At 43.7% G+C, this 25371-nt stretch overlaps 1 protein-coding gene across 1 annotated transcript; it reads left to right on the top strand.

Moving 5' to 3' along the window:
• Positions 1-608: 608 nt before the first annotated feature.
• LOC136514994 (cysteine-tryptophan domain-containing zinc finger protein 5-like) lies at positions 609-12898 on the top strand. The gene is made up of 13 exons (XM_066508698.1): positions 609-1035; positions 3676-3748; positions 3840-3973; positions 4053-4373; positions 4460-5652; positions 5747-6081; positions 6159-7609; positions 7677-7837; positions 8301-8461; positions 9059-9213; positions 9941-10576; positions 10819-10931; positions 12488-12898. Exons 1-11 carry the CDS (start codon positions 868-870, stop codon positions 10142-10144), a joined length of 4356 nt encoding a protein of 1451 aa, XP_066364795.1. The 5' UTR covers positions 609-867; the 3' UTR covers positions 10145-10576; positions 10819-10931; positions 12488-12898.
• The last annotated feature ends 12473 nt before the right edge of the window (positions 12899-25371 follow it).

Raw genomic sequence — 25371 nt, forward strand, 5'->3', positions numbered from 1 at the left:
TAAGCGACTTACCGGATTTGTGAAAAGACCAAGGGCCAGTTTGGTTGCCGAATTTTTTTGGCAAAACGACACTGTAGCGTTTTCGTTGTTATTTGGTAATTAGTGTCCAATCATAGTTTAATTAAGCTTAAAAGATTCGTCTCGTGGATTTCGTCTAAACTATGTAATTAGTTTTATTTTTTATTTATATTTAATGTTTTATGCATGCGTCTAAAGATTTGATGTGACGAGAAATCTTAAAAAATTTAGCATTTTGAGAGGGAATTAAACGTAGCCCAAGTAGAGCAAAGTTCAGGTTTAGGTTGGTCATGGGCTCATGGCAAATTCCGCACTGGATTGGATCCGATCAGCTACTGTCCCGTCGTGCATCCGTGAGTCGTGACCGGACAAGGCTGGTCGCTCCAGGATCGCGTGAATCTGGAACCGGTGCACTCGTCGCCGTCCGCGGTCGGCGCGTGGCTCTCTCCCTGCCGGCTGCGCTGCACAGACGTCGTGCTCTCGTGCCACGTACTACTAGGCCCAAGCAAAACAACAAAAAATTCGTCACGCTCGCTCCGCGCCTCACCTCCGCGGCTCCGCGTCCAACGCCCATCCAATCGCGTGCGTCCATCTCCGCCAGCACCAACAACACCAGCCTAAAATCCGGGTCTCTGGCGGCCGAGACACCTACGGAGTACCTGAGAATCCCCGCACGGGTCTCGAATTAATATTTTTGGGTCCTATTTTCTCCTGCCCTCCTCTGCTCTCCTCCCCGACGAAGGCGACGAGCGAGCGCAGAAAAAAAAAAGACAAGAGAATTAAATAAAAATATATAAAAAAGGACAACGTGAAATACCCTAGGCCGCGATCTGGGCGGCGCGGCGCGGCATGTCGGCGATCGGCGGGGGTGGCCCCGCCGCCGCCGCCGACGTCATGCTGGGGCGGCGAGGGGAGATGGGGTTCGAGGAGGGCGAGCTCGAGCTGGAGGAGGGCGAGACGGCCTCCGCCGGCGGCGGCGCCCGCGAGCTGGTTGTACCCGACGCGCTCGCCTACATCGTAAGAACGTTCTCTGCTCCCTTCCTCTTCTATTTTTTTTTCCGTGTGATTATTATTATTAATTGTCGCAGCGTTGCGATTGTTTTTTGTTTTCTTTTGCTTTACGCTTATTGTGATATATAAGTACTTGGTAGCAATGCTGCAGGGATTTAGGTCGATTTTGCAGTGTATTTGAGGTCATCACTGATTGGCATGAATGCGTGATTGTTTTTTCAATCTGACATAAATGCTGTGTGAAGGGAGGGTTCGGATTTGGCTAACCTGTTAGCTTTACCTGGCAATGTATTGGAGCTGACGTGACAATGCAAGACTAGTTCGTAGTTACTTCTGCAATCCTTGAGTCATAGTACTAGTTTACAGCGATTTATGGTACCCCTTGGGTTAATTATGAAGCCGTCTTAATTTCAGGGCTAGATTTAGCAGGTCGCTGGGACAAGTTAGCTGGTGATTGGTGGTAGTATGGTTTGTACGGTTGGTTCACGTGCACTTCTTCAGTTTCATTTGCTTTTGTCGATTTTGCAGTGTATTTGAGCTTATCATGGATTGGCATGAATGCATGATTGTTTTTTTTTCAATCAAACATAAATGCTGTGTGAAGGGGGGGTTTACGATTCTGCCAGTTAATTGCTGGCCTCTGGGGGGGGATTCGGATTTGGCTAACCTGTTAGCGTTACCTGGCAATGTATCGGAGCCGGCATGAGAATGCAAGACTAGTTCGTAGTTACTTCTGGAATCCTCGAGTAGTAGTACTAGTTTACAACGATTCTGGTACCTCTTGGGTGAATTAGGAAGCCTTCTGAGTTTCAGTGCTAGATTTAGCTGGTCACTGGGACAACTTAGCTGGTGATTGGCAGTAGTATGGTTTCTACGGTTGGTTCACGTGCACATTTTCAGTTTCATTTGCTTTTGGCTGGTTTTCCGTTACCTGGCCTGCTTGGTGAAAACTCTGCTATGTTATCATGGATATGTATGAACAGGACGGAGTGATCAACTTCCTAGTTGGTGTTATTGTTAACAAGGACAAGACTTATTGTGCATACCTCATACTTTTTTTTTGGGTGGGGGATTACATTTGACCTTGTGATATCAGATTTCGTAGATCATTATCCACATTCCTAATTGGGTAATAGAAGCAATGTGCAATTAAGTTTTTAGTAGAGCAAAAAGTTTTCAGTTTCCCTGTTCTTGTCTGCTAATTCCAAAAAGAAGTTTCTTTTGTAGTTTTTATTTGGAAAGCACCATTTGGTGCGGCCTTCACAGGAGGCCAGGTGCGGGATGGGGGATCGAACCCCCGCCGTCCGGCTCCTCCCGTGGAGCCTTCACCACTGGGACACACGCCCATCCGCTAGTTTTTCGATTATTCGATGCATGCATATGGAGCTCATGCTCCAAAATATACCCCTATAATTATGTTAACTTTAATGATACCATAATCGCCTTAGTTACATAGTTCTGTATGTCTAATGGGGGATATTTGACTAAAACTTGAAGTAGTTTGCTATTTTATTTTTCTAATCGTAAACTGTATGAATTTTTATTCCATGATGTGGGGGCCAATGAACTGATAGTATTAGTTGAAAGTTGTATATGCTGAAGGAAAAATAACCATGTATTTTGGTAGGCCCTTGTACTTTACAATTTATAGGTTGGACACAAATCAATTTCTGCTGTCGAGATCAGTGACTAGAGGCAACGTATAGACACAATTTTTCTCTTATACTCTGATTTTTTCTTTGGAATTTATTTATTCATATTTTCAACTCATTTTTCGTTTTTTGACTGATGTAGGACTTTCTAGCTTTTTAGCTCAATAGGATTTGTGTGGGGGACACTACTACAACAAAAGAGTCACTAGTTCAAGCTAGTTGGGTCAGGCTAATTGAAACCCAACAAGACAAGATCCATGTAAACCAAAGAGGAACAAAGAAAGAAAACTATTGCAATAAAACAAAATAGTGATACTAAAAAGTTGTAATGGTTCTTGATTTCTAATTTCCATATGTCTATCCAAACACTACTATTATGGTGTACAAAGATTAATATTTTTTTCATTTGGAATGCAATATTATATGGTATGTTCATTCTTATTCTGGAATTTGATTCATCATTGATAACTATTGGTACATTGACATTTCTTACTTTATTGTGCTGCTTCATGTTCCTGTGTCCAAGTGAAGTGTTTTGGGTTAAAAATACCATGTAGTCAACAGTTTACAGTTCACAAGTGGATTTTGAGTCCAGCTTTCAGTTCTTAAGAGTGAGGGAGTTGATTGTACATCTAAGTTACGTGGGGAGGTAACTCATACAGGTTTGTTTGGATTCAAGGGATTTAATATATTTGGTATATGATACTTCTGGGGTTACCTCAATAACTATGTAAGTGATAATGGGTATTTTGAGGGATGAATTATTCCTTCTAGGCTTATGCTTCACTGCTTCTATTGATAGTGCATTTAACTTTGTTGCTCCATACCTGTCTATACTTCAAGAAACTGCTTTGTCCTTTTACATACATGCTTTATCTTTTTAGTATACACTCTCATAGTACAGTTTCATCCTTCTGGATGTTCAGCCTTTAAACTTTTACTTATAACTATGTTCCTTGCGCTAAAAGACTAAAGCATGTTGTATTATTTACAGGATGAAAGAATTCAAAATGTGTTGGGCCATTTACACAAGAAATTTGAAGGTGAAATAACTCATACGAATTTGGGTAAGAGGAGTAAAAATTGCCAACCTGTTCGCTCTTTAGAGTTATTGATGTTGTATTGGCTTACGTGAAAAATCGTTCACACTACATATAGGTTCGATGTATGGATGCCATGGTTCGTTCTTGCCAACTTACCCACGTTCCCCTTTGGGCTTTCCTCAATATTGGAACACTGCAGATCCAAAAAACCATGGCAGTGCCTCTAGATCACCTTATCTGCCAACAGAGGTACACTTTACAAAATTTTACATATATTGACTTACTAAGATTGCTGCCTACATGTGACAATATTACAATGTGCTTCCAGAATGCGCAAAAGAACCATTTTGTTAAGACCGAATTAGACAGCAGCAGGAAAAATGACTACTGTCGAATATCCAATGAGAATGATGGCAATACTTCTCAACAGATGTTAAACAGAGCAGTCAATGGTTCTGAGCAGAAAGCACCGAAAATACGTATCAAGGTGAATAGCAATAAAAGTTCGCCAAGAAATACTGCTGCTATATATAGTGGCCTGGGCCTAGACATTTCCCCTTCATCATCTACAGAAGGCAACCTAGATGAGACTGCTCGGGCTCTGGTGCCCGAAATTTTGCCTGATGAATCTCCACGTACCATATTTGAGGTTAAGTTTTACCCTGTCCGTGTTATTGTGGTAAAGCCTTGTACGATTGATTTTTTAAGAGTTAGTGCATTGTGTTGTTTGAACAGATAATGACCTGCCATTTTATTCCTGGAGGACACTTGCTCTCACCCCTCACTGGAAATGTTCTAGAATTGAGGCAAAAGCCTAAAGTGATGGTAAAACAAGAAGCACCTGAATTTCAAGTCAAAGTAGAATTGCACGGAGACTTGGGCCATACAACCTCTGCTACTCTGGATAACAAAGATAAGTGTACCAAGGAAATCAAGTCTGATGGAAAGAAAGACAGTACTCACAATTTCAAGAGTTCAAAATCCAGAGTTAACAAACCACCTGCTGTGAATAAGGGAACTAAGCCTATACAGGATGTTTTAGATGATACTGGTTCAAACTTCTTACCTACAATTGTAAAGATAGAACATTCAGTCGAGGACTCAGCGAAATTTACAGGAGGGATTTCAGATAAAATGAAGGGATCAAAAAATGGTCCATCAAAAGGACACATTAGTGACAAGAACAAAAACAGTAAGGAAGAGCCTTCGCTTGATCATGGATTTTCTTGTAAAAACAAATGTGATTCTGATGAGTACAATGATCAACCTTGTGCCAGTTCAAGTCAGTTGCAAAACATTCCCAACAAAACTTCGTCACTGGAGAGGGACAGAGGAAAAGTATTGCATATGGAAGATGAACCATCTCAGTACAAAAGCAAGGAAAATGGAGGCCCTTTTAGTGCAGATTCCATGGCTGTCATGGTAGGAAATGTTGATAGAAATTCTTTAGGGATGATGAAAGGGAAGAAGAAGAAAGTTTCCTCTCCGCAAGCTGCCCTGTCTGGGAAGAAGCTCAAGTTCAAGACAAAGAAACAACTGAATGACAACATCGACAGAAAATCTTATGGTGAAGATGAGGATTATGCTTTAGACCATAGAATTGATTTGGCTAATTCATATCCAACAGATAAGAGTGTGAGGCTTGAGAAAAAGACCATCTCATCTGGGGAGACTGGTAACAAGTCAGATGTTGGAAATGACGGTGACCCCAATATCTCTGCGATGTTTGATGAGAAATCAGATCCTTTGCCATTAGTATATAGGAATGGGACTACGCAATCATCCGCAACCCTTCCTTCTCCGGAACCCATTTTAATAAATGAACAATGGGTGTGCTGTGACAAGTGTGAGAATTGGCGCCTTTTACCCTATGGGATGAATCCAGATATACTTCCCAAAAAATGGCTGTGTAGCATGCAGAGTTGGCTGTAAGTTCATCCACTTTGTTCATATTTCAAGTATTGTTAAATGCTTTATTTGGTTTATAAGTGTTCTTATTTTGGTATTTGCAACTTATTGTAGGCCTGGAATGAATAGCTGCAAAATAACTGAAGACGAGACTACAACAGCCCTTCGGGCACTTTATATGGTTCCTGCACCTAAAAATAACATTAAGGATGGTGGTCATGATAATGCTATGTCAGGCATAGGCGCAGCTATTGCTCCAACTTTTCAGGGAAATATACAGTCCATCAGTTCACTGGGGAAGCTGAAAGGTTCCCTTGATGGAGCCAATGTGACAAATACTTTGGACTCAGCTGGTATGTCAAAGCCCTCAAAGAAGCTACATGCTCCTTCAAGTAGAAACTTCCCTAAACTGAAGGAAAAAAGGAAGCTAGTGGAATCATCAGATAAAGGTGCGCCACCTATAGTTTTGTTGAAGTTTACTAATACCTTTCTATTGTTTTGATTCTAATGGTTCACATTTCTGCAGGAGAAATTATTGGAAAAGATCAGTCACATAGAATGAGAAGCAGTGTAGGGGTTGATCATGATAACGTGAGGGCATCAAAGAAAATGAAGAAAGAATCCAATGGCCCTGTGATGAAGCATCAGTCCTCTGAGTTTGAAATAAGCAAATGTAGTCCTGCCAGTGAGACTCTGAAAAACATCCAGAAGCGCAGTGGTATTTCTCCTGGCATGGGAAAGTATGGTTTATCTTCATCAGGTAATCATTCTCATGGTGAAGATAAAGGTTTCTCAGATGTGGTCATTAAAACATCAGATACAGAGAACTCTGGCCCTCGAGACTCATCATCCATTAAGAAGAGAAAATTGAAACAAAGGCAGTCAAACCAGCATGATCTGGACCCAAGCTGTAGCAATACTGACACAAATGATATTACAAAACAAAATATTAGTGAAACTAATGCTGTGAAGAAAAAAACCAGGCCAGAACTGAAGTTGTCAAAGACAGATAGGACAGCTACCGATTCTAGAGGCACAGTTACTGGAGTTGATGATAGTATATCTACTGACAAAGAGTGTTTAAGTGAGCAACTTCAGGAAAATACCCATTTCCAGCATCCATCACTCTCAGAAGGCACCACAAAGAGGAAGATTGGTCATGCACAAACATCTACAGCTGCAACTTCGAGTTCATCCAAGATGTCTAACTCCCACAAGTATAAAGCTGATTTCCAGGAAACGAGGGCCTCCCCTGTAGAGTCAGTTTCTTCCTCACCCTTGAGATCTTCTGATAAGAATCCTTTAGGTCGACATCGAAGCTCTTCATGGACAGTTACAGAAAATGTGCAGTCTAAGGAGTCAGGGAAGAAAGGTTCTTCATGCTCCAACAGAAACTATGATCTTGGGTCTGATTGTGATAAAGCTAAGGCTCGTATTTCTGGTTGCTTTAACGGAGATGTGGGTCATCATGTTCAGAAGGATAGGGACTTGCTGAAAGATAAACAAGACGTGATGAATGCATGCCTTATAAACAAAGGTTCTGGACTCGGTATTAGAAATGTCCAGTTGAATCCTGAACATAAAGTCAATCCAGATGTCCTCTCATCACATGACAACCATGGTCACAAGCAACCAACAGGTCGTCAGAATGGGAAAACACCGCTCCATTTCGGTTCAAACCAAGGTGACCATGCAAACTTGACTTATGGGAATATTAAGCCTGATAAAGGGAATATACCACATAAGGACCAGAAAACAAATCCATCTGCAGTCAAAGGAAGCAAGCAGCAGCCATCCTTAAACAATGCATCAAATGGTGATGCCTCTTACAAGGCAAAGCAAATAGAAAAGGCTGTTATCGAAAATTTGGAAACTAGGAAGCAAGTAACTCTTAATGGTGATGCTTCAAATCTAACAAGCGCATCTGTTCTACTGAAGGAAGCTCGAGATTTGAAGCACTTGTCTAAACGTCTTAAGGTTCGTTTGCGCAAAACATTTCTTATATTTTTACTGTTGTTCCCATTCAAATCCTCTCTTGTTGCAGGAAAAAGGGGACGACTTTGAGAGTACAAGCATGTGCTTTGAAGCGGGTCTGAAATTTCTCCATGTTGCTTCGCTGTGTGAGGCTCCAAATGTTGATAGCTCCAAACAAGGGGATTCTGTACAAGCTATGAAACTGTATTCTGAAACAGGAAACCTCTGTGGGTAAGAACATCCTTCTGGTTTTATTTCTTTGAGATGAGATCTAGACAACAGTTGATTTATCATTCTTTTATTTATGATATTTGTGTCTATTAGACCAAGTTTCAACAGCAATTTTTATTCTTGCAAGGAAAATTTATTATATTGGTTAATGACCATTTTATAAATGATGATTCTCTATAAAGAGAGCCTAGATTAGTTGTTTGATGGTGTGGATGCATGTTAGGTGCTTCTTTCTTATTAATGAAAAGTTTCCTAGTTCCTCCTGGTTGGTCTCTAAAAGAATAGATGCTTGTTTATGTGGTTATAGACTTCAGTATGTCAGAACTTTCATCCTTTGTAAGCCTTGGTTGATGATATTTCATAATTTAAGTTACATAATAAAGACTCTAATGTGCCTTGTCATTTGGTACTTGCGTTGCATGATTAACTAATCTCTTCCTGTTGGCTTTGTTGTTTTCAACAGATTCTGCGCTCATGAATTTGAGCGACTCAAGAAAATGGCAAATGCTGCTTTGGCATATAAATGTGTGGAAGTGGCATATATGAAGGCTGCTTTCTTTAAAAGTCCTGGTGTAATTAAAGATAGGCATGCATTGCAGGCAGCATCCTTGATGGTTGCTCCAGGTTTTTGTTTTCACACATGCTTTGGCTCATGTATCTGAATTTGAATGTAGCAAGCCTATAAGGTCATTACAGCCTATTTTGTTTGAGGAATGTCCTTTAGGATGGGTTTGTCCATTATGAGAATATCCAATTGTTTTTATTGATTGATCTTATTATCCTTTTCGTCTGTAATGGGTCAGACCCATTCTCAAACCAAGCTGGATTTAGAATGATGAATTATTCAGTGAAACCTAAAAAATTGGGGATGCTGCAATTCTGAAGGATCTGATTTGTAGTATATGAAGTAGCATTGTTTCTTTCAAGATCTTGGCTTGAGAAGTAATATTTTTGCACTTCACTAATCACTAGTTTACAGCTTAGCATTGTGATGAAGTAAAAGAAGTTCTCTAATGATTCTAGCATTTCAACCTTACACAGATTTGGTAAATCTTGCATCAAATTTTCAATGCATCTCTTGCTCAGAGAGGTAGATGCCTAATCTACCTTTCAGATGCATGAAACAATGCAAGCCTTCATTTTATTTAGGGTGGCATCAATGCAATTAAGTTTATCTTGATTAAAATTCTGATTTTAAAAATTCTCCTTTTTTTTTTCTAGTGGAGTCTCCATCATCTTCTGCTTCAGACATCGATAATTTGAATAACCAGAGCACAGTTGCTAAGGCTGTTTCTGCAAGGGGTGTATACTCTCCTCAGATTTCTAGCAACCCCATATCTCGGAACAATCATCACTTGATGGGATTGCTTTCTTATGTAAGTTCCTGATGTCATTTTCAGTTCTACCACTAAGTGAACAATCATCTTGTTATTGAAATATGCTCCATACATTGTGAATATCAGAATGTGCAACAGTCTGTTCCACATCAGGCCTTTTTTTTTTTACTTTACTCACATATAGATCAACGGGCCGCCCCTTTTTAGATAGTTCACCTATGCAATTGCATACACAGTTCTGCATGTCCTGTTTGTCATCTGTGGAGGCACTTGCTGCCCTTTTCCAATATATTAGAGGTTAGGGTAATAAGACCATGGAATTTTAACCTAGTTTGGGCAGCAAACTTCCTCAAACATGGAGCATAATTGGCCTCTCTTTTGTAGTTTTTGTTTGCGCTTCTAATACTTCCCCACCTTCAGATGGCCCCCACCTATTAGTGATGCAAGTCTGGTTCAGATTTATAAAGTGTTGCCCTCAGTCACAAGAAAGTGACATCAAAATACTGCTCTAGCTATCAATTTTTGCTGTACCATGTTAGTAAAATCTTCAATCTGTTTGTTGGATATTCATTTGTTAATTCAGGTGTTCACTAGGTATTTATTCCTCAATGGATAATCTACAATCAATGGCCCTTGATTCTGTATCGCAAGCTTGTTATGATTTCACATTTTCATGAAATGGTGCACACAACAGAGCTAAATGTATCTTCATATTGTGACCTGTGAGTAAGTATTCTAGTTTCTGAATGTTCTTTTCTTTTTACAGGCAGAGGACATAAATAATGCATTCGAGGGAACCAGAAAATCTCAAACTTCATTTTCAGCTTATCTTTCTGGTATTGGAAAGAATCAGGTGGATGAAGTTGCTCTTGTAAGGGAAGTACTTGATTTCAGTTTTCATAATGTCAAGGGATTGCTGCAACTGATTCGTCATTCGTTGGAGTCTATCAACCATGAAAGTGGTAAATAATCTAACAAGTATAGGTCTCTCTGAATAGAGATTTATGATGGCAAGGTTGCTTTGGCATTTTTGCTATACATTGGTACCTCCTCCAATCTGGATGTAGAAGTAAACAAGTTTGGAGAGTAATCGGTTGTGAGCGGAAAGGATTCACATTGCCTTCTCTTGGTTGCATGGAAGTATTATCTTGTGGGTGATCAATTTTGACCAGCGCCAAACTGCCAAAATGGGTTTCTTTACCAAGTCATATTGCTACTTTTGTTGCCCGGAAGTATTTCTTGTAGATGATGGTTTTGACTAGTGTCAAACTGGCAAAGGGGATTCTTACAAAGAATTATCCTGCAAATGTTAATTGCTAAATCCAACATTCTCGGTTTCAGTGTCTTGTGAGTGATCAAATCCAAGTCCTCAATGGGAATCTAATATACATCTTCCGTAGCGGTAAGAAATATTTGCGCAGTTATATTATGTTCTTTGGAATATTGCCCTGTTTTTACACAGTCCTAATCTCTCAAGTGACTTTCTCATTTTGTGTTTGTTTCTTGACATGAAATGTCAGAAATGTTTTTCTAGAGAATATTTGTGTAGCCCTAATATCATGCACTAAGCAAATATCCTTTCCTAGATGTAGTCTCCTTTCAGATTAATTCCATTTCTAACAGATTTGCATTCCTTGAATGCAGTTCGAGGGCACAGTCTCAGTTTTCTTTCCAGGGCGCCAGTGTAAGCTTAGGTCAGCACTCTTGTCCTAAAGTCTCCACACCTTCTATTGGCCTTGCGGAGAAGGTTCTGACAGGCAAGACTCCACCATTTGCTTGTTTACAGTGTTTATCACTTTTGCTTTGTTTCAGTCGTGCACTCTGCATTAGTAAGGTTTGCAAGCACCCAGTTGGTGTTTTTGTTCTAGATATGAGTGAAGTAAATTAGGTGGTGAAGGATGAGGATAAAGTTCCTTTCCACGAAATGTGAGAATAGGGCACATGAAATTTCAATGGCATTCCATGCTGTGTTCAATTGATCAATTCACTGGTTAAAATTTGTTTTAAGCTGCCTTTAAAGGCTAGTGTAATGTAAGTCTTAATAAAATAGAAGGATACCCTGCACGTTGCAGCGGGACTTTAGAAATAAAGCTGTTAACTGTTATATGTATGCGCTGGACCTGTATGTTATTGTATTGGTTCTGGTTAATGGGCAAGCTAGTGCGAAAGGGCCTCTAGCTGAGTTGGTTAGGTGGCTCGAGTACTCCTCCCATGGGAGCGAATTTTCAGGATGGGATTAAAAAAAACTCCTCGTCTATCCCACACCAAAGCACAGGTCTAAGGTCCGGCCCAGGTCGTGGTCGTTCTCACATGGGCTATGGTGCCGTTGTGTATGGGTGGGGCAGGGGTTCAGGGGTTTTCTCGACCTGTGTGAGGTCTTCTTGTTAATGCAATGCCTAGGGGCCGTCTTACCACCTATAGGTCGAGTTTTTTTTTTAATGGGAAAGCTAGTGGAAGATTCTAATAAAATGCCTAATAGAATATTAGATCGAATTATAAGATGATGGAGCAGTAAAACGAATCTATGTGATGATGTGGATGCCTAGTATTATGATAGATTTAAAGTAATTGCACTTAGTGGGAGATGATGTGGATAACTTTTGTACTTGGTTGTGGATGATGTGGATAGTTCTAGTACTTAGTGGGGGATGACATGAATAGCTTTCATGAAGATATTGAAAGTTAGTGGGAGGACGATGTGGATAATTTGCATGTTGAGATTGAAAGCTAGTGGGGGTTGCTTTTATAAGATATATGGATATGGATAAAGAGATTAGTGTCATGACTCATGAACTGCAGAGGAAATGCATCTTACGGGTTTGGTCGATGCGCCTTTGATGGCATTCTCCCCAGTTTAGCTAGAGTGCTTTTGCTCGCTAAGGAGGAAATGCATCTTTGGGGTTTTGCTAGGGCCGAGGTCTTTCTGTCAGAATAGGTTTCGTTGAGTTTGGTCAAGGTTGGTGTATGTATAACCAAAGGCGCGAGCGAATGTAATCTAGTTTCCTCTGTGTACGTGCATGTGTGCCTGTGCTCTTATCCCTCCCACACGTCTTCGAGAAAAAGAACTCATAAACTGAAGTACTTAGTCTAAACTTTCCTTTTTCATATTTGTTTGTTGGCACATTGCGTTATATCTTGCTTACTTTCAGCGAGCTGCCCAAATCGTAGTCACCAACCATAAGATAAATGTGAGGAACAATGGCACAAACAAGAGCTCATTTTAGTTTGGCTGTTTGTAAACAAATCCTTTGTCGGCTTGTCGCTCTAATTTTCTTTGGTGGTTGATTGTTGACGCGAGACTTGTTGATTTCAGCTTTGGAGGTGCTTCAGGACTCGGCAGTGTCTAATACTTTACAAATTTGCGGAGGTTCAATGAGGATTGTCTGACTCCAAATGTTAGGTGTATATATAGGCCAACTTTTTAGTTAATTCCTTCCCTTTTTCTCGATACCTGTGTGTATATTATACGAGAAAAGGAAGAAAGCAATTTTGTCATATTTTTAGCTAATGGTTGTAATTATTGTTCAGATGTTGCAAAATTCATTCTTTGGTGGCCTGGGAGAAGCTAGTCTAGCCCTATTAACTTTACAATTGTTTAGGCGCCTTGTAACTATAAATGTTTTTAGCGTTTGATACATTTTTCCTTGTGGGGCTGGCCTAACAACAAATGATGATGGCACTATCTGCTGCCTATCTGACTGTTGTTTGGGTTCCTGCTTGAGCATTGCCATTGTAACGAGGAAGTGATGTAAAAGCTCGTGCTGCTATGCTAATGTAGAGGTTTCCTTTCCATTATTACACGTTGAGTCCGATTGCTTTGTTTACATGTTCTCTGTCTCCATTCAGACTGAAAGGCAGTGGCTCGTTCAGTTTTAAGGCATGAAGCCTTCTTTCCGTTGAGAATTTTAATATCTTTTTTTCTCTCTGCTGAGACAGGATTGTAATATAGTTCTGGGTGTACTTGCTCCAGAGAGTAGCATCTCTTATTTTTTGCAGTAAAAATGGTTTGTCCTGTTCAAGTATGTAGAAACGAGAACAAGAATGAATTGAAGTATGTGTTTTCCATTGATTGAGTTGGGTTTAAATACAGTAGTTGCAGGAATCGGCCGGCGACGCATCAGGGGACGTCTGTATAGACTATCTCTGATGGAGGATTTGCGAGTTAGAAATAACAAACAGAAAAAGATACAAAGATATCCGCTTTAGGGTATGTCCTTCATTTTTATTTTTATTTTTATTTTACAGTTTAGACAATCAGCTTTTCTAGCAGAGGTAAAACTGTTTTGAAAAACATTTAGCAAAAATGACATCATGAACAGTTTTGTAATAATTAGTATTCGGCTTGTGAGGAGGAGTCGTGATAAGCCGCGTCTAGCACGGCTAAGACTTTTTGCTCCTAGCGCCTTGCTAAATGGGCATCTATAAACCAGCTCCTCGCAAAGAGGCAGGAGGAACCAAAGTCGAAAAAAGCTGGCTTCTTTCGCTTCTAAAAAAACTCAATACAAATTATTACAAAACTGCTATGGAGATATTTTTATTGAACTTTTTCAAAAATGTCTTCAACTTCACGGGAGAAGTTGCTCAGGAGCCCGAGACCAACCAAATAGGGTCTTTTTTTTTGGCTCTAACTCCTTATAGTCCATTTGGTGCGGCTCCCGCACTAGCCCTTCCACGGGCTCTGGCATTGGAGTTGGCACAACCGCACAAAACGCAGGAAGAAGCACTTCTGGTCGTGAATGGGAGGATTGTGGCCCAGTTCTCATCTCGAAAAAAGTAGCTTCATCTTGGAGGCCACGGCATCGGAGCCACGCGGGAGCAGCCCTTTCAAATAGGTCCACGACAAGTTGTGTGGGAAACCCTTTCAAATGGGCCCTCAATATAAAAATGGTTTTGGCTCTTCTAAACTTGTTATAAGAATCCATTTTTAAGAAGGCAGTGCTAGTGTCCGGATGTTCTGATGGATGCGCGCGTCTGAACACCTGCGCAGCCTGCCCCCATCCACTATTTTTTCCCACCCCGTCGCAGCGCCCGCGTGTTCGGATGACTCGCCTCGCACGCGCGGCCCACCCTGTCCACCTCAATTCGAGGCCGTTCACCCCGCCCCGTCCGCCGCCCCCAGCTCGCCGCGTCCCATTCCCCGACGCCCGTGTCGTGCCACCATCACTCCCCGCGCCCTTTGACATACACTTGCAACATGAAACACATGTAACATATGTGTGAAACACGTGCAACATGAAACACTTGAATGAAACATACGTATGAAATAGATGAAACATACACTTGCAATATACGTGTAAACATATCTAACATCCAGATAAAACACTTGCAACTTGCAACATGAAAATACTTACTACAACATAAGATTGAAACAACAGAAACAGTTGGAACATATTGTTGCAGCATATGCAACATCCAGATCATAATGCTTGCAATATATGTCTGGAATAGATAAACATTTTGAACAAACCTCTCAAACACTTTCAACATGCCTCAGAAACACTTGCAACATATGCAATATGTGCAACATTCCTGATCTATTCTTACAACACCATATAAAACAATTGCAACATATCTTAAAAACGTCTAAAACACTTGAAACATACACTTACAATATGCGTTTTCATCGCAACATCTCCTTGCTGATGTCGCGCATCGCGACGGCTATGACGTCGAGAATGGCCACGACATGGTGCACAGCAAGCTGGAGTGGGCACGGCGATGGAGGGGCACAGCGCGGGATGGAGCGCGATGCTGGATGGGGGAGCCGCACGGCATGGGATGGGGTGCGCGGCAGGGAAGACAGCAGCAGAAAGCGCACGACACAGTTGCACGCGATGGGTAAGCACGGGAGTGGGAGATATTTTTCTAGAGAGATGGGGGAGACGCATAGAGAAAGCAGCTTGTTGAGTCGTAGCACGTAGGCAAATGGACTAACGCCGTTTTGGTGATTTTTTTTTAATTTTAACACTTTTTGGAAACTAATTTTAAATCTAGCACGGTCGGGTTTTTTTAAACTAACACTTTTGGCCGCGCCTATTGCCCTAGCGCTGTCAAATGCCTGTGCCATGCTATGTATGGTGGCGCGGCAGAGGGCTGATATGGCGGCGACCGGAATCGCTGACCGCTGACGGGGCAGGGCCTACCGCGCCACCGATCTTGGCGCGGCACTGCCGTGCCCTGATCCATGGCGCGGCAGAGCCGAATAAAACCCCCACGGCTAGTCCCGGCCCCCGCTCGGCCCTCCATTGCCGCCTCCCTTCCCTTCCATTCCTTGGCCGCCTCCCTCCCTCCTCATCCTCGTGCAAGGTAATAATGCACATTTTATTTTCGTTTGAATGGTGGATAGTATATTATGAATGGGAGCTAAGTTTAGAAGGAAAAAATTATATTTGGGAACTATGGTCTATGATTTGAAGGAAGATATTAGTTTGATTTTGTCAATGTTAAGGTTAATTATTTAGTTAGAAGTATGTTTACCATGTATATTTTTGTTGCTATAATTGTCGGTTATATTATTTTAGTTACATTGCAAATGATTATATTTTACATTAATTTGTGTTGTTTTGATTGATGTTTAATTTGAACCGTTTTATTAGATGGAAGACATGTTTCAGGAGCAGTTATGGCGAAAACGGGGTCGTCCTAGAGAATTATACCCCGACGAGTCTAGCAAAGATGCCCCCGTCCCTCCTAAACTCCCTGTCCCTAACTGTGACTGTGGTCATCCGGCCGACGTGTTTCAATCGAGACATCCGAACACAGCGGCTCGTTGCTTCTACACGTGCAGTCGTTTTAATGTAAGTAATTATTTCCGTATGTTTTTTCTTCTTCATTTGTATTACTAGGTTACTAATATTTTTGTTGGAATTTTGTTGCGTAGGTCCATGAGAGGTGCTTTTTCTTTCAGTGGATCAACGATGCAGACAAATTTGACCCTAGGTACCTCCTTTTCGACGATTAGTGGAGAGGGCGACATCCACGAGAGCACTTCGAGCGGTGGGTTCCACCTCCCCCTAACTCCCTCCAATGACGGCTAAGGATAAGCACTTAGCCGTAGTTAGACGACTCGAGGAACCTCCTCTATGCCATTGCGGAGACCGAGCCGTGATAAACCCTGACAATACATTGGAGTTTGTGTGTCCAAACAAGCATGAAGTAAGCGCAAAGTGTATGTGTTGAAATGTTGAGCTATATGTGTCATGTACTAATGTCACGTTATTTAGGTGTATTCAATGGCGAAGTGTCGTTTCAAGGAGTAGTTGTATGGTCCTAAGAACAAATGGCCCAAAGAACCTCCAAAAGCAAAGCAAAAGAAGAAAGAAATGTTAATTTACAAAGCACCGCCAGTCAAGTGTGAATGTGGTGTTAAATCCAACTACGGTCTAGTCCCTTCGGAGCTTGGAATAGGCCATTATTGCGGCCATATGATTGACTATGATGAGGTTGGTTATTTTTGTGGTAACCATGGAATCGTATTTTGTTTCTTTTGCTAAGACATATATGATATAATTTATCGTTTGAACAGAGCACTAGGAAATACAGGTGGGAATGTTATGATGGTCAAGCTAAGTTCTTGGATGAACTGAAGGGGAAGTAAGTAATTGCATGAAAGAGGGGATATGGACCTGACTACGTCAACCTTTTCGTTAAACATCACAAAGACAAGATGCGTGAGTTTGCTAGATAGTGTGGTATTTGTAACCTGGTCGATGTTGGGCTTGTCAAATGGGGATTGGAGAGACGGATGACATTAGAGGAGGAGAGGGCAAGGAAGGAGGCAAGGTGAAAGGTCCTTGTGTGGTTTTGGTAATTGAGTGACAACCTAGGTGGACTAATTGTGTTTATGTGAGATACACATGTGATTAGTCCACAGGTACATGTGTGTGAGCAACATATGCCATGAAGGTGAAAATGGCTTGAAGATGTTGCAAAGCTCACACATGTGATGATGAAGGAGCTTAAAAGCACATGAGACATGACATTGAGTCATGTGATCAAGGTGGAGAAGATCAAGACAAGACTTGGCTTGATGGATCGGTTGCAAGCGTGAAGGGCAAGTCGAAGGCTTTGGAGTGATGGACCGCGTGGCGGTGAAGCTTGAGCAAGACTTGGCGCCGATGGACGATGGCAACGGTGAAGAGCAAGTAAAGTCAAGATCGATGAACCAATATGATCACGTGATGATATGAAGTGGATCATATCATTGTTGATCGTGTTGGTGCATGTGTTGCATCAACATTGGAGGAGATAGGAATGGAATGCGCAAGGCAAAGGTATAACCTAGGGCATTTCATTTCACCGGTCATAGGTGTGTAGAGAAGTTTATGACCGGGTTTAGGATAGATGGCCGTACTATCAAGAGGGGCAAACTTGTTTGCATATCGGTCATCTAGTGTCACTCAAGTGATCTAACTTTGCATCATCGCTAGGATTGAGTGGAATGGCAAGTTGAGTGGCTAATCCTTTGAAAAATGATTGTGAAAATGCTAACACACATACACATGATGGTGTACACTTGGTGGTGTTGGCACATTTGCAAAGGAGAAGAAGTTGGTGATGAAAACGAGTGAGTCGTGCTGGTTACAGAGTGACCGGACGCGTCCGGTATGGTGACCGGACACGTTTGGTATTTGGCGGCATACTCAGCGATCGGACGCGTCCAGTCACCACACCGGACGTGTCCGGTGTGAATCAGAAAACGCGGTGTTCGGCAGTACAGTCGATCGGACACTGGCCGTGTCCGGTCCGATGTGACCGGACGCGTCCGGTCGTCAAAGGATGCTTACTGTACTCGACCAGACGCTGAGGCTCAATGTCCGGTCGGTTTCTAACTGTCGTGTCCAGTCGACCCTGGAGGCTTACTAGACTCGATCGGATGCAGCAAGTGAGCGTCCGGTCGTTTCGTGCTGAGCGTTCGGTCGTCGTGTTAGAGAGCCATTGGAGGCAACGGTCGGACACGTGGCAGTCAGACAGCTACCGGACACGTCCGGTATAGCGACCAGACACGTTCGGTATGCACGGCCGGTGTGTCCGGTGCAGCGTCCGGTGCTGCGTCCGGTCAGCCCGAAAAATGCCCAGTAAAGGTGTAACGGCTCTATTTATTCGTGGGGTTATAAATAGAAGCCATGGTCAGCTTTGGGCAGGCAGGAGAGCACACTAGAGCCTTGGTGGCTTGTGTAGTAGTGCTTGGGAGCCCTCCATCTCACGGATACTTGATAGTGATCATTCAATTGTGTGAGTGAGAGATTCTAGTGCGATTGCATCGTGAGGTTGCATCGAGTGGCACTAGGTGATCGAGTTACACGCTGATGGTGCTTGTTAGTCTTGGAGGTTGCCACCTCCTAGATGGCTTGGTGGTGGTCTCCGTCGAACCCCGCAAGAAGCTTGTGTGGTGCTCCGGAGAAGTGCTTTGTGAGAGGCATTGTGCTCGCCCCACGGGAGCCACGAAGAGCAACTTTAGTAAAGCATGTCATTGAGCTACCCTCACTTTTGGGGTAGGTTCTTGCGGTGCCCGACGTGCGGGCTTGGCGGGTGATGCCAATTAGCCGCAGAACCACCAAGTGAGCGATCGACACAACGGGGACTAGCGTGCTGGCGAACACGTGAACCTCAGGAGAAAAATCATCATGTCAACCTTGTTCTTCCCGTTGGTTTGCATCCCCATTACACAAGCTTGCAATTACTTTCATATATATTGAGCTTGTGTTGTTGCTTTAGTAATTAGTTAGCTTGTGTATCTTGCTAATTATCTTCTTGCTTGTGTAGCATAGAAGTAGCTCCCTTGCGTGGCTAATTTGGTTTGTGTAACCTTGTTAGTCACATTGCTTAGTTTGTGTAGCTAAGTATTTGCGCTCTCTAATTCAGCATTGTTTGCCTTGTTATTGAGCATTGCTAGTGTGCTTAGTTGGCTTTGTGCTTTTGCTTACTAGCATATGTAGGAGCTCCCTTGTTACTTAAAGTACTAGTGGCATAGGTTTGTGTGACCTTGCTCCTAGAATTGGTTAGGTGAGCTCTAGCTAGCCTGGCACCTTTGTTGCTTGATTAGTATCTTTGGAAGGTGCTAGAGAACATAGATAGAGGGGTGTAGTCTTGGCTAGACCGATAGTTATAATTCCACACTTGTTTTGGTTAGCCGACGCGATTAATTTTAGAAAAGACTATTCACCCCCCTCTAGTCCGCCATCTCGACCCTTCACAAGGGAGGAGACAAGAGTATAGATGTAGGTCTTGAATGAGCATGTTGTTTCATTATGTGCCAGTGAGTACTTTGAAGCATTTTTTCCGTTGCCTGATTTTAAATGTAATATAGTCACGTTGCTAACTGATTGCATTTTATACATGAAGGGATTGGATGCAGCGAGGACCATGTTGCAGAGGTGGCTCGTGCAAGGTATGAGGAAAAGAAGTTAGATGAGCATAGAAAGTGAGCTGGTCGCACTGTTGAATCACTGATTATGTTGTCTGATGAGAGGGACGAGGATGAGGATGACACTGCTAGACTCAGTGAGCTCATCGCTCTAGCAGAGGTGGCTTGTAGGTGAAGGAGGCCGAGGATGACACTGACAGACTGAGCGAGCTCATCGCTCTAGCAAAGGCGGGCTTGTAGGCGGAGGAGGCTGAGGATGACATTGACAGACTAAGTGAGCTCATCGCTCTAGCAGAGGTGGGCTTGCAGGCGGAGGAGGATGACGACGCGTTCTTCACTCAGGCCGTAGAGGCCGCAGATGAAGCGGAGGCTGCTTACTATAGGCAAAAGGCAGATCAGGGCAATGCAGGTGAGCCTAGCCATAGCAACAGGGTTGTGGTTGAGGATTGGTACTCGGACAATGAGTTGCTTACTCAGTATGTTTCTGACTGAGGGTTTTTAATTGCGCCGACTGTTTGTTTCATGCTTTATTAATGATCAATGTAGCTATGTAGTAGAAATTCCATTATGTTGTCTTATATTCCATTTGAACTACTGATGTATTGTACCCATGTGTCATGTACTCGGATTACCCATGATCGATCTTAAGTGATCACATCTGTTTGTATCATGTGTTCAAAATTTCTAAAATGAACGTAATCGAGTGAAATTATCTCAAATACAGCGCCGTAGCCCACTGGTTCAGCCACATCATAGCCCAGGTTCTTCAACGCTAGAGTCCACGACGCGTCAGTGCCATGCCATACTAAACAACGCGGCAGTGACACGGATAGACAACATCCAGCTTCAATTGAGTTGTTATTGGTGTTGTACAAAACTACAAGTGGTGCCGCGACCATGCACAAGTTGAAATGAACATGAAGCAAATAAATGGACGATAAGTTGCCACATAACATTTTCATTGGTTTATGAGTTTGCAAGTTTTCGACGACAATATTCGTTCAACATAAGTTCGACGTAATGAACTAAGTCCCTGGAATGTATGGATCCCTCGAACGCCTCTTAGAAACCTCGTCGTCCGGTGGAGAAGGGGGTCGTCGTACTCCACCTCAAGAAGGGGGTATAGCTAGTGCGGTGTGGCAGAACCACCCAAAATAGTGTACTTACAGAGGCGCTTGTCTTCCACTAGACACTAAGCACCCCAAAAGCCACTACCGCAAGCGGTATCCGTCGAACACACCCCGAGGGAGAGCCCAAAAGATCCACATTTTTCCCCAAGGATCCAATAATGAAAACAAGTTACAACACAAGTCCATCTCATACATTAGAGTTTCTGAAAAGTACACTATTACAATACCAAATACAGAGTTTGAAATGATAAACAGCGGAATATTAAAAGATAACATCTAGCGATAAGATAACGAGGATTCCGTCTGAGCCCACCAGAAGAATCCTCCACACAAGGTACTCCTCAAGCATCACCTGCAACAGGGGTAAATAAACCCTGAGTACACAATGTACTCGCAAGACTTATCTGATAGTGGGAATACTTTCCCGACTCCAAGGAATATGCTAAGCTTTATGGGTGCTGGTTTTTCTTTTAGCCAAAAGCAGTACTAATAGTGAGTCCTTATTGATATATTATTATTATCAGCCGTATTAAGTTTTTATCTAGTCAATCTATATAAGTACCTGTGCTACTTTCAAGCAAGAGTTGAGCAATCGATACTGTTCCTTCTCCTTTTCCACTTCCAGTTCTTACTACGGTGCTAAACCACAGACAAGCCGTACTGGGTAACCCGGCGATTCGTGAATCAATGTGCCCAGCTGGGTGCCCCAAAGACACACGCCCCGCTTGTACCCCGGGCATAAGCGGGACTAACCCACCACTCTACTGTCCTGGGTGTCCAGGTCCTCGTCCAAACTTGGACTCCAAGCCCCCGCCTCTGAATCCTGGACTCAGTGCGGCGCAAGGACCTCCACCACCTCCTCTTCCCATCAGTCGGTCCGAAAAGAGCCGGATCCGTGACAAGAGAGTAGCAAGTCTTCCCTGCGCCCATACCCAAGTATGTGCTCGGGACAAAAGTCTATGACTTGCCTAGAGTCATATGCAACGACCGGTCCTTAATCGACATAGATAGGGAAAAAGTGTAACCGGGCTATGCCCTGTTGGCCACAGGACACAACCCCTCACACCCACCAGTATCAAATCCACATCCCTGTCCGGTCACCATTTTTCCTTCCCATTATTTCATCATGATAATATAGTGTAATCACCTATTTGCGAGTAACGTCAGGTTACTCACGCTACCGACATCCTGAGCATAGCAGCTACTCGACCTGCACTAGTAGGACTCAGGGTGGATATATCTATGCATGTAGTTTCCATAAAATGCATGTAACGTAAATGCATATCATATAAATATATTCAGTGATCATTTAAAAATAGGGGTTATGCACCAGGGCTTGCCTTGGGCAGGTGTCGAGTCAACAAAGTCAGTACCAACAGGCTCCTAGGCTCCCTCCTGTGTGAAAAGCTCCTCCTCATACTCCTCGATTACCTCGTCGTACTCTGGATCACCGACGGGTATGAAGTCTACCTGTTCGTGATCTACATGAAATGACGATGCAATGATTACACTATGGCAACAGAAATTCTCAATGCAAAAGTACCTCTATTACATTACTAAGCGAGGTCTTCCTACTAAAGTCTAAGCTATATACCAGTACTACTAACATGTATGACCGCGTCCTACATTCTTACGATGACTACGGATATTCATACTCCTAATGCCAGTTTACAATAAAGCAAGGATAATAACTACGTCATTAAACGACTCGTTCAATGATTACCATTTTTACATCAAGTATATAAATGCCTAAGGAACCTATGGTAACGATTTCAAAGCTAAAGCTATCGTCAGTTTACCACAACAAATCTTGCAATTAAAGATCGATATACCGCTAAGCTTTCTACTTCAAGCTTATGAGCCTACCATCCTAACCACTAATGGGGAACCAACTGTACTAACAGGTAGGCGACATTTTTGTGAACCTAACAAACTTTGTTTTGCTATTTTTGGACAACCATGCAATTTACTACTAATTATTGAAGTTCAGCTCATAACCTAAATAGATAAACAATTTCTAATACAATGAAATAGAGAAAACCGAAACTTCCTTGGCCGGCCCACGACGCGCGGCCCGATCCAACTTGTCATCCCACCCGCGTGGGACAGAAAGCCAGTGCGTGGCCCACGCGGAGGTGCGGCCTAGCCGGCCAGTGGCCCGCGATGGTGACGGCCTACGCGTGGAGTCGATTATGCACGGGCACCCCTGAACTACAACGAAATCGCAGCAAATCCTAAGCCACTATTGAAACAGTCAGCGCTTTTACAACAGCACCCTCCGAATACCCCGTCTTCACCGCGGTGAAGTCCCTAACCATCCAGAGCACTCACCGGCGCGACGGTGCGGCACTGGACGCCTACGTCGGCCACCCCGGCCCTCTCCATGCTAAAATAAAGGGGCGATACCCACCTACGTGCGAACGCAAACCACCAGGCGGAGACACACGCGCCGCAACATCGCAGCAAGCTCGGACCACGTCGGTGGGCTACCTGCAAGAATGGTAATGCCATTTCGGTGAACATTAGCGCTGCCGGGACAAAACCAGGAGTGGACGAGTACCAGTGACTCACCACAGAACTAGAAGACATGAAGAAGTGATCGGAGGTGGCTCAGGCCAAGCCAGCCACGTGCGCGCGATGAGTGCAGCAGAGCACGACAATGGCACGGCCGCGCCACGAGATGCACTACAGCGGTAGGGTCTAGGATATGGCGAGCATGGTGACAATCGACGGAAGGGGAGGCTAGTGGTGCGAGGAATTTGACCGAGCTGCTTTGGTGGCGAAGAAAGCCGACGGCGCAGCACTCCGGGTCTTAATGGCCCGAGAGCTCGGCCCTTCAAAATTGGTGCATAGGACTGAGCTACAGGCTGCTATGTGGGGCAGGAAGGGTTACCGGCTGCCCAATGGAGCTGCGGGCCAGACCAATTGGAACGGGGTGCAACCACTACGGCGAATTGGAAGGAAACGCTACGGTGGCAAGGGGACAGCGGAGCCAGAGGATCTCACGGCGTGGCATGGCTCATTTGCGGTTGTCAACGCAAGGTATCGCCATGCTTGGCCCTGGGGAACCCCAGGGCGTGCTCCTGATAGCCGTCCGCATGGCCGCTGTAGCAAACGACGAGCCGTGGCATGGCACATCTGCGGACAACGCTAGGCAAGGACACGGCGGACACGACGCCAAGGCGACAGTGCAGCGGCAGTCTTCTAACGTGCAAGCGGCCAAGGAGTCAACTGAGTGGTGCCGAGCGTAGCCGCTAGCGATGCAAACGTGGGACCCCACCTGACCATGGCCACAGCGGGGTAGGGCAAGGTGCAGGCAGAGCATGGCCGGCGGTCCGGGCACCACGCGTCGGTTGGTGAGGCGAGCAGCAGCGAGGCGGAGCGCGCAGGCGGCAGCAGCGAGCAGGTGGTTAGGACGCGTGGGTCGTGCACGTGAACGGTGCAGCGAGCATAGCCGGGCGTGCAGTGGCTCTGGCCCACGCGACAGAGCGCGCTGGCAAGCTAACGGGGTGGTGACCGCGCCCAGAGCTAAGCCAGGTGACGTGCACGACTTTTAAAGCAGCTAGAAAATGAGTACGCCACGCTCCAAATGCTATTCCAATTGCTCGATGCGAAAAGGAGTACACCAAGCCATCACTCTCAGTCGCGACATTGCGCTACTCCTTAAGCCGATTGTTCTACAACTAATGCCAAAGGTGGCTTCGTCGACCACTTCAAACACTTACGCGGAGGACGTCGATTTGAAAGATTTCACGCCGAAACCCCAAACTCGCTCCCTGGGACGTACTCGCTAGCCCTACATGTCCCCGACCACAACTTTTTATCGCCATTCCCAAAACGTTTTATAACATTTTGTGTTAACAAAATTTTGATTCAGGTAATAAACGCGTTATGTGACATGAAACATAACCTTTTTCTTTCCGTTTCGTAAAAATGTTTCCAAGCCAAACATGGATTATAAAGCCTATCATACACCAATGCACATAAATCAGATGCTTACAACATGTTTCAGCAAAACGTTATAATGTAACACCAGGGTGTTACAAATCTACCCCCCTAAAACAAAATCTTGACCCAAGATTTCATGTGCCTAGTGTGAGAAAGGGTATGGAGTACATTTTTGCGCAAAACTAACTCTCCGACCCAAGGAGGAGATGGGGGTAATGCTTTGATAAGTAACTCTCTTGCTCCCAGGTGGCTTCGTCCTCTACATGGTTTTGCCATTATACCTTGTAAAATTTTATCACCCTGTTCCTGGTCACTCTCTCCTTCTCATCCAAGATTTTTATAGGATGCTCCACATAAGACAATCAGGTTGGAGCGGAAGTCCTTCTATTTCCATAGATTCTTCAGGAACTCGTAGGCATTTCTTCAGTTGCGAGACGTGAAATACCTTGTGAACTGCCGAGAGAATTTCAGGGAGTTGGAGACGATAAGCAATGGGACCACACTGCTGCAACACCTTGTATGGACCCACATACCGAGGGGCTAACTTGCCATGAACACCAAACCGATGTACCCCTCTCATAGGAGATACCTTGAGATACACATAATCTCCAGCTACAAATTCTAAAGGCCTTCTTCGCTTGTCTGCGTAAGCCTTCTGTCGACTCTGAGCTGACTTCAAGTGTTCACAAATTATATTTACTTTCTCTCGAGCCTCCTTTATGAAATCAGGCCTGAAGTACCCACAGTCTCCTA

The sequence above is a fragment of the Miscanthus floridulus genome, chromosome 17 (genome assembly GCF_019320115.1).
Source record: "Miscanthus floridulus cultivar M001 chromosome 17, ASM1932011v1, whole genome shotgun sequence".
Lineage (NCBI taxonomy): Eukaryota > Viridiplantae > Streptophyta > Magnoliopsida > Poales > Poaceae > Miscanthus > Miscanthus floridulus.

What these genes read in the sequence shown, in the direction of transcription:
- LOC136514994 (XM_066508698.1), top strand. Translation starts at nt 868, where the DNA reads ATGTCGGCGATCGGCGGGGGTGGCCCCGCCGCCGCCGCCGACGTCATG. An exon ending in CCGACGCGCTCGCCTACATC is followed by an intron (nt 1,036 to 3,675) that starts GTAAGAACGTTC and finishes TATTATTTACAG; the next exon opens with GATGAAAGAATTCAAAATGT. An exon ending in AGTGGAATCATCAGATAAAG is followed by an intron (nt 6,082 to 6,158) that starts GTGCGCCACCTA and finishes ACATTTCTGCAG; the next exon opens with GAGAAATTATTGGAAAAGAT.